This window comes from Erythranthe guttata, chromosome 11, assembly GCF_056151865.1.
Source record: "Erythranthe guttata isolate IM_541 chromosome 11, IM_541, whole genome shotgun sequence".
NCBI classification, from domain to species: domain Eukaryota; kingdom Viridiplantae; phylum Streptophyta; class Magnoliopsida; order Lamiales; family Phrymaceae; genus Erythranthe; species Erythranthe guttata.
Genome location: NC_142543.1, coordinates 13,520,433 through 13,532,995, shown reverse-complemented (window position 1 = coordinate 13,532,995; position 12,563 = coordinate 13,520,433). Strand labels below are relative to the sequence as shown.

The 12,563-nt window shown below is 46.4% G+C and overlaps 1 protein-coding gene across 1 annotated transcript; it reads left to right on the top strand.

Moving 5' to 3' along the window:
- The first annotated feature begins 406 nt into the window (after nucleotides 1-406).
- Nucleotides 407-3,524, top strand: LOC148767030 (uncharacterized). The gene is made up of 3 exons (XM_088825916.1): nucleotides 407-1,850; nucleotides 1,996-2,495; nucleotides 2,584-3,524. Exons 1-3 carry the CDS (start codon nucleotides 977-979, stop codon nucleotides 3,367-3,369), a joined length of 2,160 nt encoding a protein of 719 aa, XP_088682042.1. The 5' UTR covers nucleotides 407-976; the 3' UTR covers nucleotides 3,370-3,524.
- The last annotated feature ends 9,039 nt before the right edge of the window (nucleotides 3,525-12,563 follow it).

Sequence of the window (12,563 nt, the reverse complement as noted above, 5' to 3'; positions counted from 1 at the left end):
TAATAAAGCACACAAAATTAACAGGAATGATTTTGTCTGTGGGGCTTCGTCTTCCTCGAGTCACCTTCCGTGCTTACTCCGATGATGGTACCTGCAACGCCGGGAGGGGTTCCCGGCGGGAGAGCTCCGACGATCAAGTCAGTGATCGGAATAGAGGAATAAATGTGTGTAATGTAACAGTAAAGTGGTGTATTTTTCGTGTGTGCGTGTGTTTGATGATCCTTCTATTTATAGATGAGGAAACCTTGGCCTCCAAGGTTTCCTTTTTTAGGGTTTGCTCCCTCTTCAAGTTACGTGTTTGGGCCTGTATTGCCCTGGGCTCGATTTACCACGAGCCGATACTGGGCCTGCGAGCCGAAGTTCCGCAGTTCGTCGTTGAGGTCGTACGACCTAATGGTCTTTTTATATCATTGGGCTGAATTGTCATGGGCCTATTGTCGTGGGCCTAATTCGTATTGGATCTTTCCAGAATGGCCCGTATCAACTACTCCCCCCTACTCCTTAATTATCGGGCGAGATAAAACTTCTGTTTTGTCCCGTTCGATGAATATGGAGTATGGAGTGCGAGGTAACAGTTCGTTTTTAGCGTTTAATCTTTGATGGGGAAGCGTGCTCTACCGCCCTCTGCTGTCCTATCAATCAATGCAGTCGATTCGAGTTCCCTAGGTCATAATGAGGGAATGTCAATCGGTGCTTTCCGCGCCGAATTCGAGGCGGCCTGCTTTTGATCTCGTTCGTCCGAATGAGTGGTTGAGATCTAATTTCCTTTTATCTCTTTCCCTATAAATACCCCATTAACCCAACTTGTAAAAGTTTTTTCTTTTTGCCTACGCATCTCTCCTCCTGCTTGATTTCTGGTGATTCCATTTTCTGAGACAGAGCTTTCCTCCCTCAAGCCCACTTTTTTTTTCTCCAGCCAAGGTATTACTTCTCTTCCCCATCTTTTATTACCTCCATCTTATTCTTCAATTCGATAATGTCTGCCAATTCCCCTGATCCATTCGGCCAAAAAGTGCCCTCCGGGGAGGGGGGTGAAAACCCCGCCTTCTCTATCTCTTCTTCGTCGGATGAGGGACCTTTCTTCTCTCCCTCGGGCAAACTTTTGGAGCGACCCAAGAAGAAAAACAGAAAAGAAATTTCGTCCTCTGCGAGGAGTGGTTCCCCTTCCTTATCTGAAGGACGAGATTTTGATGACCAATGGGGACCTAGCACTTTAAGTGAGACAGATTTAACTAACTTAGTTCGCGACATAGGCCTCCCTACCGATGTCGAACTGGTTCTGCCTTCGCGAGATGATCGCCCTCTAAACCCTCCTTTAGGTTTTAGTACTTGGTTTTCAGAGCAGTTCTATTTTGGTCTGTCTTTCCCCATCTCGCCCTGGTTTTCCGAGATTGCCCAATTATGTAACGTGTCCCTTAACCAATTTCATCCCCACGCCATAATAATCATGACCGGGTTTCGCATGCTGTGCGCCTGGTCGGGGGTGATTCCCACACCAGCTCGCTTTCGAAGCGTCATGGTATTAAAAAATTCAAGTCCTTTCCATGTCTCTATCTCGGCTCGGCCGGGTTTTAAGATTCTGATGCCACCTAATAAGACCGATGGGTGGCAAGGTCATTATTTCTTTGCCCGAAATCCTGTTGACACGCCTTATTTGTGTCCTTGGTTCGCCACCCTGCCTGAAAAGAAAAGGGGGAAACCTTTGGCGGTTGACGAATGTTTGTTGAAAATGATATCCCATTTCCAACCGAGCTACGGCGTCCCGGATAGCCTTACCAGCTTTCCGCCAATGCTTCGCCACTTCTATTTTCACGACAACGGCACATATTCTCTAACTCGGGAAGATTTAGGTGGGTTTGGTTATAACACTGATTTTTACTTCGACTCATTGCCTTACTTCAGTCGGTTTATTTTTTGTTGCTTCGCTAATTATGTACGTTTATGTCTTGTTTCTCACCCATTTATCTCCTCTTGCCCGTTTGCTTCGGTGCGCAGATCTAAGGATGAAGAGGATGTTCCGAGGTGAAAAACCGGCTACCCGTCCTTCCGAGCCGGAGCCTGGGTTCGATGCTCCCGAGTTTCAGCGCCCTCTAATCGCTGAATCCGAGAAAAGGCCTTCAGAAGAAGGGGCTTTAAGGCCCCGGCCATCGAAGAAAAGCACCGCTCCTTCTCGCGTCCGCAGTGGTCCTCCCTCGCGACCTGAGGATTCTGAGCCTCCTCAGCGATCCTCCGCTATAGTTATTGCCTCATCACCGCCTCCTTCTTCAACCGAAGAAGTGATAGAGAGGGAACCCGCTCCGAAGAAACGGAGATCTGAGTTGGCCCTTGGGGCGGCTGGGTCATCTTTACCGGCCGACTTTGGACTGTACCTCTGCCGGAATGCTGAAAACGCTATTGCTGCGTGCCGGTCCTTGGCATTCCCCACCGATGTCGCCCATTTCGGGCAAATGAGTAAGGGCGACCGACTTGAGCTGCTTCTCCATAACATTACACAGGTTTGTTTCACTCTGTCTTTGTGAATCAATCTTTGCCATTGCATCTTGTATTTGAGATTGACTCTATTTAACCTCTTTGTGGGTGCAGCAATTCGCCATCGCCTTTTCGGGCCCTTTAGGGTGGGACGATGTGTCACGCGAGGCGTATGATAATCAGAGGAAAGAGGTGATGCAGCTCCGGAAGGAAGTCCGGGGTTTAAAGGAGAGCCTGGGGATGTCGGAGTCTTCGAAGGAGGGGCTGTTTGCCGAAGTGAAGAGGCTGAAAGAGAGAGAAAAAATCCTTGAAGCTGAAAAAGACTCCCTTGCATCCCACAATGCCAGTTTGGAGGAGAAAGCTAAGGGGCTTTCCAACGAGCTGTTCGCAGCTGGAGTACAAGCTTCCACCAATTTCACCGAAGGGGTGAAAGAGGGGCAAAGGTTGTTCCCGGGGTCGCCCGAGGGTCTTCGCTTCATCGAGGAGTTTGTTCGCCGCTTCTTTCACCGATTATGGCGTTCCACCACTTTTACTCGAGAAGCTTCAGGTTTAGCTCGTTTCTTCTTTTCGTCAGCGGTTGCGGCTGTTCGGAAGAGGTTAGGCGGTGCCGGCATCGAGTTCCCGTTGGTGGAAAACGAACTGGCAGAGGACCTCCCCGACGACGTGATCCCGGGTTTTGAGGGGGATGTAAATGAGGATCCCAACTTAGAGTGGTGGAGGCCGGTTTATCAAGGCCTCGTCGAAGAGTTCTCCCGTCAAGGGGCTATTACCGACTTCGTCGGAGATGTTGGGGCCCTTGGGACCGTGACCATTCCGACCGATGCGCAGGCAGACCTCATCTCACCATCCCCTCCAGATGCTGAGAATCGAAGTGGAGCAGACGCGGCGGTCCCGAAGTGAAGACGGCCAAAAACTTAGCCATTTTCTTGTTTGTGTTCTGATTATGTATTTTTAAACATTATTTTCTTTATTTCGTTTTGCCATGTATCCTTAACAATTCCTCCGTTTTTCCATATGTTCCGAAGCGTCTTTATTCATTTTTCAAATTTGTGCTTCGAGCCTTTATATTTGTCTTGTCTTGACTTCGAGTTCAGTCCATATTTTCATATCCCCGATCATTCTCATTTGTGCTTATCCTCTGAGCTTATCAGTTAACTTGATCTCAGAAAACTGTTTTTATATTTCAACTTGATGCTTGACCCCATCATCTCGCTTATGAATACGCGACTTAGCGCTGCAACAGAAAACACGAAACATCGTCATACTAGAACACACTTTTTACTTACTTTAGTAAAACACTCGATTTAACGCCACGGTGAAACACGCGAGTTAACGCCACAATGAAACACGCGAGTTAACGCCACGGTGAAACACGCGATTTAACGCTACAATAAAACACGCGATTTAACGCCACAATGAAACACGCGAGTTAACGCCACAATGAAACACGCGAGTTAACGCCACAATGAAACACGCGATTTAACGCCACAATAAAACACGCGAGTTAACGCCACGGTGAAACACGCGATTTAACGCCACGGTGAAACACGCGAGTTAACGCCACAATGAAACACGCGATTTAACGCCACAATAAAACACGCGAGTTAACGCCACGGTGAAACACGCGATTTAACGCCACAATAAAACACGCGAGTTAACGCCACGGTGAAACACGCGAGTTAACGCCACGGTGAAACACGCGATTTAACGCTACAATAAAACACGCGAGTTAACGCCACAATGAAACACGCGAGTTAACGCCACAATGGAACACGCGAGTTAACGCCACAATGAAACACGCGAGTTAACGCCACGGTGAAACACGCGAGTTAACGCCACGGTGAAACACGCGATTTAACGCTACAATAAAACACGCGAGTTAACGCCACAATGAAACACGCGAGTTAACGCCACAATGGAACACGCGAGTTAACGCCACAATGAAACACGCGAGTTAACGCCACAATGAAACACGCGATTTAGCGCCACAATAAAACACGCGAGTTAACGCCACGGTGAAACACGCGATTTAACGCCACAATAAAATACGCGAGTTAACGCCACGGTGAAACACGCGAGTTAACGCCACAGTTATAACTTAAGTAAATAACACAAGTACTTTTTTAACGTGGAAACCCTCCAAATAAGGAGAGAAAAAACCACGGGGCCTAGCCCAGATCGGAAAATGGATGTTTATTAATGGTTTTTTGTGCGTACAAGGTGTGTCTCGATTTCACTGACTATCTGTCCTCCTTCGCTCTTTTTTTTTTTTTTTTTTTTTTTTTTTTTTTTTTTTTTTTTTTTTTTACGCGAAGAAGCGTTTTAAATGGATGACATTCCATGCCCGTGGCAGTGGTTTTCCTTCTACGTCTGCTAGTTCATACCCTCCACCAGCCAAACATTTTGTGACCATGTATGGTCCTTCCCAATTAGCCTCTAACTTTCCTGTGTGTTTTAGTGCGTCAGCTCGGCGCAAGACCAGGTCGCCGATCTGGAATGAACGAGGCCATACCCCTTGATCGTATCGTGCTTTGATCAGGTTCTTACTTCGCTCCATGTGTAGGTACGCCGCTTCTCGCAGGTCAAAGACCTCATCCAGCTGTGTCCTCAAGGCTTCATCGTTTGTTTTCTCATCAAATGTAGCGATGCGAAGTGTGTCCATTGCCACCTCAACCGGAATAACAGCGTCGGTTCCATAGGTTAATCGAAATGGTGTCTCGCCGGTAGCTGCTTTGGCCGATGTCCGGTAAGACCATAGGACCGAGGGCAGCTCGTCGACCCAGCTTCCTCCTAGCTCATCCAGTCTTTTCTTCAGACCGTTGACGATGGTCCGGTTTGTGGATTCCACTTGGCCATTAGCCTGGGGGTGTGCTACCGCCACAAATTTCTGTGTTATCTTCATCTCTTCGCACCATGCGCGGATCTTTTTGCCGTTGAACTGAGTACCATTGTCTGACACAATACTGCGAGGTAGGCCAAACCGGCAGCATATATACTTCCAAATGAAGTGCATTACCTCATCTTCTGTTATTTTAGACAAAGCCTCAGCTTCAACCCACTTGGTGAAATAGTCCACCGCAACAATAAGAAATTTCTTCCTACCGGTGGTTTGAGGAAAAGGTCCCACCAGATCAATTCCCCATTGGGCGAAAGGGCATGGAGCGCTCATAATAGTCATTTCTTCTCCTGGTTTATGGATAAGTGGGGCAAATTTCTGACATTGCGCGCAATGTTGTACATATTGATGGGTGTCTCTCTTCATGCCGGGCCAATAATACCCGGCCCGATGTAATTTTTGCATGAGGGCCCGAGCTCCTCCATGCTCCCCACAACCTCCTCGGTGTACTTCGTCCAGGACACATTTCGCCTCTTGTTTTCCTAGGCACCTTGCATCCACCGTGGTGAAGGTCCTTTTATACAATACCTCGTGTCGCACATAAAAGTGCCTTGCTTTATATGCCAAACGATGCTGTTCCCTCTTCGTGCCAAAACGCTCTCCTCTAAAATATCTGAACAAAGGTGTTCTCCAGTCAGATTCTTCATCGATTACCATGACTCCTTGCATCGGGGTAGGGGCGATGAGGATGGTAATTTTTCGCTCGACACAGTCAACAACTGATGACCCAATTTTAGCGAGGAAGTCAGCTCGTTGGTTGTCGCTCCTCGGAAGTTGATGCACCGTACAGGCTTCGAAAGTTTCTTGTACTGCTCGAGCTTTATTCACATATCCCTTCATTCTATCATTTTTTACTTCATAATCTCCCTCTAGTTGGTGTATCACCAGTTGTGAATCAGAGTATATTCGCACCACTCGTGCTCCGAGTTCCTGGGCAATCTCCATTCCTCGGATGAAAGCTTCGTACTCCGCCTCGTTGTTAGAAACCCGAGGTAGTTTGACGGCGAACTCAAACTCCGTTCTGGTGGGATCAATGACTATTATTCCTGCCCCTGCTCCGGTTGTTGTTGACGACCCATCCACGTAAATTTTCCACTCCTTTTCGACTGGTATCCTGGTAGTTTCCCGGATGAAATCTGCCAGGGCTTGCCCTTTAACCGAGGTACGAGGTTGATACTGAATCTCGTATTGTCCTAGTTCGATGGCCCATTTGACAATTCGTCCTGACGCAGTAGGTTGACCTAAGGTTTGCCGAAGTGGTAGACTTGTGCGGATCACCATGGTATGCGATAGGAAATAAGGCCGGAGTCGTCGTGTGGTGAGGACCAGAGCATACGCTATTTTCTCGACTTCAGAATATTTACTTTCCGACGTAGTAAGGATTTTGCTAATATAATAGATTGGCTTTTGTTGGTTATTCACTTCTTTGAACAGAACCGAACTGATTGATTCATCGCCTACTGACAGATATATGAACAGTGTTTCCCCTTTTTCTGGAATGCTAAGGATCGGTAAACAAGTAAGGGATCGCTTTAGCGCGTCGAATGCGAGCTGGCACTCGGTAGTCCATTCAAATTGGGCCGTTTTTCTTAATATTTTAAAGAAAGGTAAACTCTTGTCAGCCATACGCGATATAAATCGAGCTAAGGCTACTACCTTCCCTGCTAAGGATTGGACCTCCTTGATGGAGCGAGGGGGTGTCATTTGGAGTACGGCCTCAACCTTATCCTGGTTCACTTTGATACCTTCCCGGTTAACAATATACCCTAAGAACTTTCCAGCTTGTACCGCAAATGCACATTTCGCAGGATTGAGTTTCATTCCATACAAACGAAGAGTGGCAAACGTTTCAGCTAGATCCGCGAGATGTGTGGAGCGCTGCTTGCTTTTAACTAGCATGTCATCCACGTAGACTTCGATGTTGCGTCCGAGCTGAGCCCGAAACATTCTATCCATTAATCGCTGATACGTGGCCCCTGCATTCTTCAAACCAAAAGGCATCACCACGTAACAATAAGTACCCGTGGCTGTGACAAAGCTTACTGCTGGCTGATCCTTCTCGTCCAACGGGATCTGATGGTATCCTTGCGAAGCATCCATCATACTAAGTAGCTCGCACCCGGCAGTGGCATCTACAAGCTGATCTATGCGAGGTAAGGGATAATCGTCTTTAGGGCAGGCCTTGTTTAAGTCCCTGAAATCGATGCACATTCGCCACTGGCCGTTGGCTTTCTGTACCAAAACTGCGTTGGACAACCATGTGGGGAATTGAATTTCCCTAATATGTCCGATGTCCAGAAGTCGTTGAACCTCTTTTTGTATGATTTCATCCTTTTCAGTACCGAAGTGTCGTCGTTTTTGTTTGACGGGTCTACACTCAGGTCGCAAATTGAGCCTGTGCACGACAGTGCGAGGTGAGATACCGGTTAAATCACTTGATTGCCATGCGAAGATATCCTCATTAGATCGCAACAACGCTATCAGCTCATCTCGGAGAAGTGGTTCTAAGTCCTTGCTTATTCGAGTTTGCTTCATCATGCCAGGGACGAGGTCAACCATCATCAGTTCGTCCATAGGCTGTACATGATTAACCTTATCCTCAGGGTCAATTCGGGGGCGTTTCTCGTCTCCCAAATCTTCTTTAGTGAGAGTGTCACGTCGCCCTCTCTCTGCTACCCTAACCATCTCAACATAACATGATCTTGACTGGGCTTGATCTCCCCGGACCTCTCCTACCATCCCATCGACTGGGAACTTAAGCTTCTGGTGAATGGTTGAAGGGACCGCCCGAAAGGTATGCAGCATCGGTCGTCCTATTACGATGTTATACGAAGTCGGCGATCCTTCCACGATGACAAAATTGACAGCTTGTGTGCGGGTTCGAGGTGGCGTCCCTATGGTGACGGGAATTTTAACTTGGCCAATCGGCGTCAGGGACCCTCCTGTGAATCCGAATATCGGAGTAGTGACAGGAAAAACTGGGAGGTCCAGTTCCATCTGTAGGAAGCACTCATAGGACATAACATCCACTGAACTTCCCGGATCAACGAAAGCACGGGCGACCTCATACCCACCAACATTAATTGTAATGAGAAGAGGGTCGCAATGGAAATCCTCCAGATCCCCCTCGTCTTCGGGACCAAACGATATAGTGGGGTATTGACGACTCTTCGATGTAGAAATCTGGCAGATTTCGCGTTGGTTCTTAAGGTTACCGAGATGACGTCTCCTAGCCCGATGGGTATCTCCTCCCGTAGGGCCCCCCGAAATCATCTGAATGTATCCTCTTTTCGGCGCGGGCGGTGGAGGCGGTGCTCGTGGCGGGTTCCCAAACTGGGCTTCACGCTTTTGTCCGCGGGGTGAATCTATCTTCACAAAATCTCCGATCTTGTTGTCTCTAATGAGGCGTTCCACCTCGTCTTTCAAGTGTGCGCAGTCGTCGGTCGTATGTCCATATTCGTTATGAAAACGACAGAAAGTTCCCAACGCCGGATCTCGACGGGGGGCTCCGCGAGCTGTTCGGGGCCACCGGAGATCAACCCTCTTCTCGATCGCGCACAACACCTGGGACAGAGGAGCCGTGAGGGGTTGATAAGATTGGAACCGGGATCCCTTAGCATCTGGGACAATACTCCGACTAGGAGCATTGGCATCCCTGCGAGGTAACACGGGTTCCTTGCCTCTCTTTACTTCACTAACCCGTACGTTCGCGACTTGGTGGGATTCCTCCACTTTTTGTTGGCGGGCTTCTTCTAAGTTGATGAACCTAGACGCTCTCTCTAATAAGTTATCGAAATCAGGGGACGGCTCCAACGCCAAAGCTCGGAAAAACTCATCATCTCTTAATCCTTGCGAAAGAGCCGCCATAAGCACCTCGTCACTGGTAGTCGGGACTTCCAGGGTGGCCGATGTAAACCGTTTGATGTAACTTCTGAGGCTTTCTTTCTCCTTCTGGCGAATGCTGAATAGCGACAGGGAGGTTTTCTTGCACTTTTTTGAACTGGCGAACTGGTTCATGAAAGCCTTGGCAAATTGCTCGAAAGATTGCACGCTCCCGGGAGGCAATAAACCGAACCAGGCCTGAGCGGATCCAGCTAGGGTGGTAGCGAAGGCACGACATCTCACTCCTTCTGTGAGCTGATGAAGCGAGGCGGTGTTGTTGAAACGGCTTAGGTGTTCGGCGGGATCCGATGTGCCATTGTATTCGAACGAAATGGGTCGGTAGCTAGCGGGTATGGGGTCATCATCAAGGTGTTTTGCGAAAGGGCTAGATCCCACGAGATCCCGCCCTGGCCTGTTCCGTAGGGCCTTTAATTCATTCATGTCGCGTCTCAGGCTGTCTACCTCGGTCCTGACTCTATGACTATCGCCTCTTCGATTTTCCGAATAACTGTCGCCTTCGTCATCAGCTCGTCCCTCGTTCGGGGAATGTCTGGGATCCCTCCTGAGTCGGTTATCGTGAGGTAAACTTTGGGTGTAGTTTCTGATAGCCGCGGTGATCATGGTTTCCACCTCGTCTCGGGTATACGTGCGCTCATTAGGAGCCTGAGCGGGGGTTGTGGCTGGCCTTCTCGAAGCAGCTTCGCCATCCTGGAACTCGAAAGAGGGGCTGCTTGGAGCGAAGGGGATCCGGCCCTCCTTTTCAGGTGTAAGGAAGCTACACCCCGATCTATCTTTCTGAACGGACGATGGGTCAACCGGTGCACCACGGGCTACCGCATCCAAATCCTTCTGCAAATTCCGAGCGACTGCGTCTTCTCCGTCCATTCTTTCTCCACGTTCTCAGCTCAGATCTGGACTTCCGGGGGTAGATCTGATTTTTCCCGGAAGCTGTTTTCTCCTGATTTTTAGGCCTTTCCCACAGACGGCGCCACTTGATTTTGTCTGTGGGGCTTCGTCTTCCTCGAGTCACCTTCCGTGCTTACTCCGATGATGGTACCTGCAACGCCGGGAGGGGTTCCCGGCGGGAGAGCTCCGACGATCAAGTCAGTGATCGGAATAGAGGAATAAATGTGTGTAATGTAACAGTAAAGTGGTGTATTTTTCGTGTGTGCGTGTGTTTGATGATCCTTCTATTTATAGATGAGGAAACCTTGGCCTCCAAGGTTTCCTTTTTTAGGGTTTGCTCCCTCTTCAAGTTACGTGTTTGGGCCTGTATTGCCCTGGGCTCGATTTACCACGAGCCGATACTGGGCCTGCGAGCCGAAGTTCCGCAGTTCGTCGTTGAGGTCGTACGACCTAATGGTCTTTTTATATCATTGGGCTGAATTGTCATGGGCCTATTGTCGTGGGCCTAATTCGTATTGGATCTTTCCAGAATGGCCCGTATCAAGGAAAATTATCACGAGACGTGCAACGCACGTCGACCTTTCTAGTTTTCAAAAAATGTGAATGACGTAGAAGGTACATTTACTTGCACAAACAAACATGATCTTACCAAGTTTGTCTTCTTTTTTTAACTAAAACCATTTATTTTGACAATGAGCAGCTGGTGTGCAGAACAAGTTCAAAAATTTCAACACCTAAAGTGAACTAATTATGCACAAGATTGGTTGATTCTCCTGTATATTGTGCTGCTGCTGTCTGCTTTCACAACTTAGGCCAAAGAGTGTTGGGCATATATAGGGGGTGGCACTTATATAATTATTATCTTTTACCCTCACACACTAGAAGAAAGCAACTCTACATACTTTGCTATAATTACAAGAATGAGGAAGAGGGATGCACTACAAAACTGTTGTGTCCCATCATCACCAGGCAGCTAATGAATCACGTTGAAATAATTACAATTAGTATTTAATGTGTTGCAATTACAATAATCTTATATTATATATATATATATATATATATATATATATATATATATATATATATATATATATATATATATATATATATATATATATATATATATGCTTCATGCAGGACCACCATCTGATATCGTCCCTTCCGAATTAAGAAGACATGATCTCCTCTTCATCTTCTTCTTTTGTTTGTTTTTCAGATCATGCAGAGGGTACATAGGCTTAGGTGAAGTTGGTCTATTGCAACCTTCGCCATACAATACACGAACCGATTGTGCTATTGCAGATAAAGTTGGAGGCAGCTCAGATCGGGGTTTTTTACCTGGAGGATCTTTTTATTACTGCTTCTCGAAGCCAGTGTGGCACTGCCCGGCCCCTTTCATGGAAATGAATATCTCATCAAACGGTAGCTTGGGCAATAGCATTCTCTCTTGAAAAATCGAAAAAGTTGCACTAGAAGAGTTCTACGAATGCTCTGCAGGCCTTTTACCTTTCCGGATATTCGAGCAATGCTGTCGCAAAAAACCATATGAATATATTCTATTCAGATGAGAAACTGTTAACCTTTTTTCCCCAATTAAACCTTACCAATTCATCTCTATAAAGAAACTTACTGGCGTATATTGATCAGCAAGTGATCCAGGCAACATATGTTGTTGGGCTGGCATCGACTCTTTACCTTTACCAGTCATCTCATTTAACCGGAACTCCAGCCCGACCCCGTGTTTGAATTGCTTGCCTTTGGTAAGAGTTCATTTACATTTCTCTTAGCCAGTCTTTCCTTTTGTCTTGCACGATGTTGAATGACCATAATCTCAACCAAAAGCTTATAAGGCTATTAGTGAAATGCATGGTTATCGGATCGTAAAAATATCCCGTATCGTTTTGCTCCACGTCTCGTACCGTATCGTTATCGTATCGTATCGTAAGATATTTAACCAACTATTAAAATAGTAAAAAATATATATCTACATTATAAAAATATTATAAACATATAAAATTTATTACTTTTTTAGTAAACTACTCATTTCAAAATAGATATAAATTCAAGTTTCAACATCTTATTATAAAATATGACAAAAAATATAATTGTTCATCAAATAACATCATCTAAGGTGGTGTTTGTCTAGGCTTATAAGATGTTTAAGAGTTTATAAGTTCTTCCAATGTGTTAGGTAATTTTTTTAAAAAGATCTTAAAAATTCAAAATATAAGTTGGTGGAGTTTTTGAAAAAGTACATTTACCCGTCTATTTAGTTAAGATCTTATAATGAGTAAAAATATCTTGTAAGATTATTATCCAAACACTTGAAAAAATCAATTCTAAAAACAAAACGTAACAACTTATCAACTCTTAAAACAGCTTATCAGATGATGTAAGAGTTTATCAGCTG

Excerpts from the sequence above, each read along its gene's own strand:
- LOC148767030 (XM_088825916.1), top strand. The coding sequence starts at position 977 with ATGTCTGCCAATTCCCCTGATCCATTCGGCCAAAAAGTGCCCTCCGGG. Across the intron at positions 1,851-1,995 it reads TCTAACTCGGGAAGATTTAG|ATCTAAGGATGAAGAGGATG; the intron begins GTGGGTTTGGTT and ends TTCGGTGCGCAG. Across the intron at positions 2,496-2,583 it reads TTCTCCATAACATTACACAG|CAATTCGCCATCGCCTTTTC; the intron begins GTTTGTTTCACT and ends TTGTGGGTGCAG.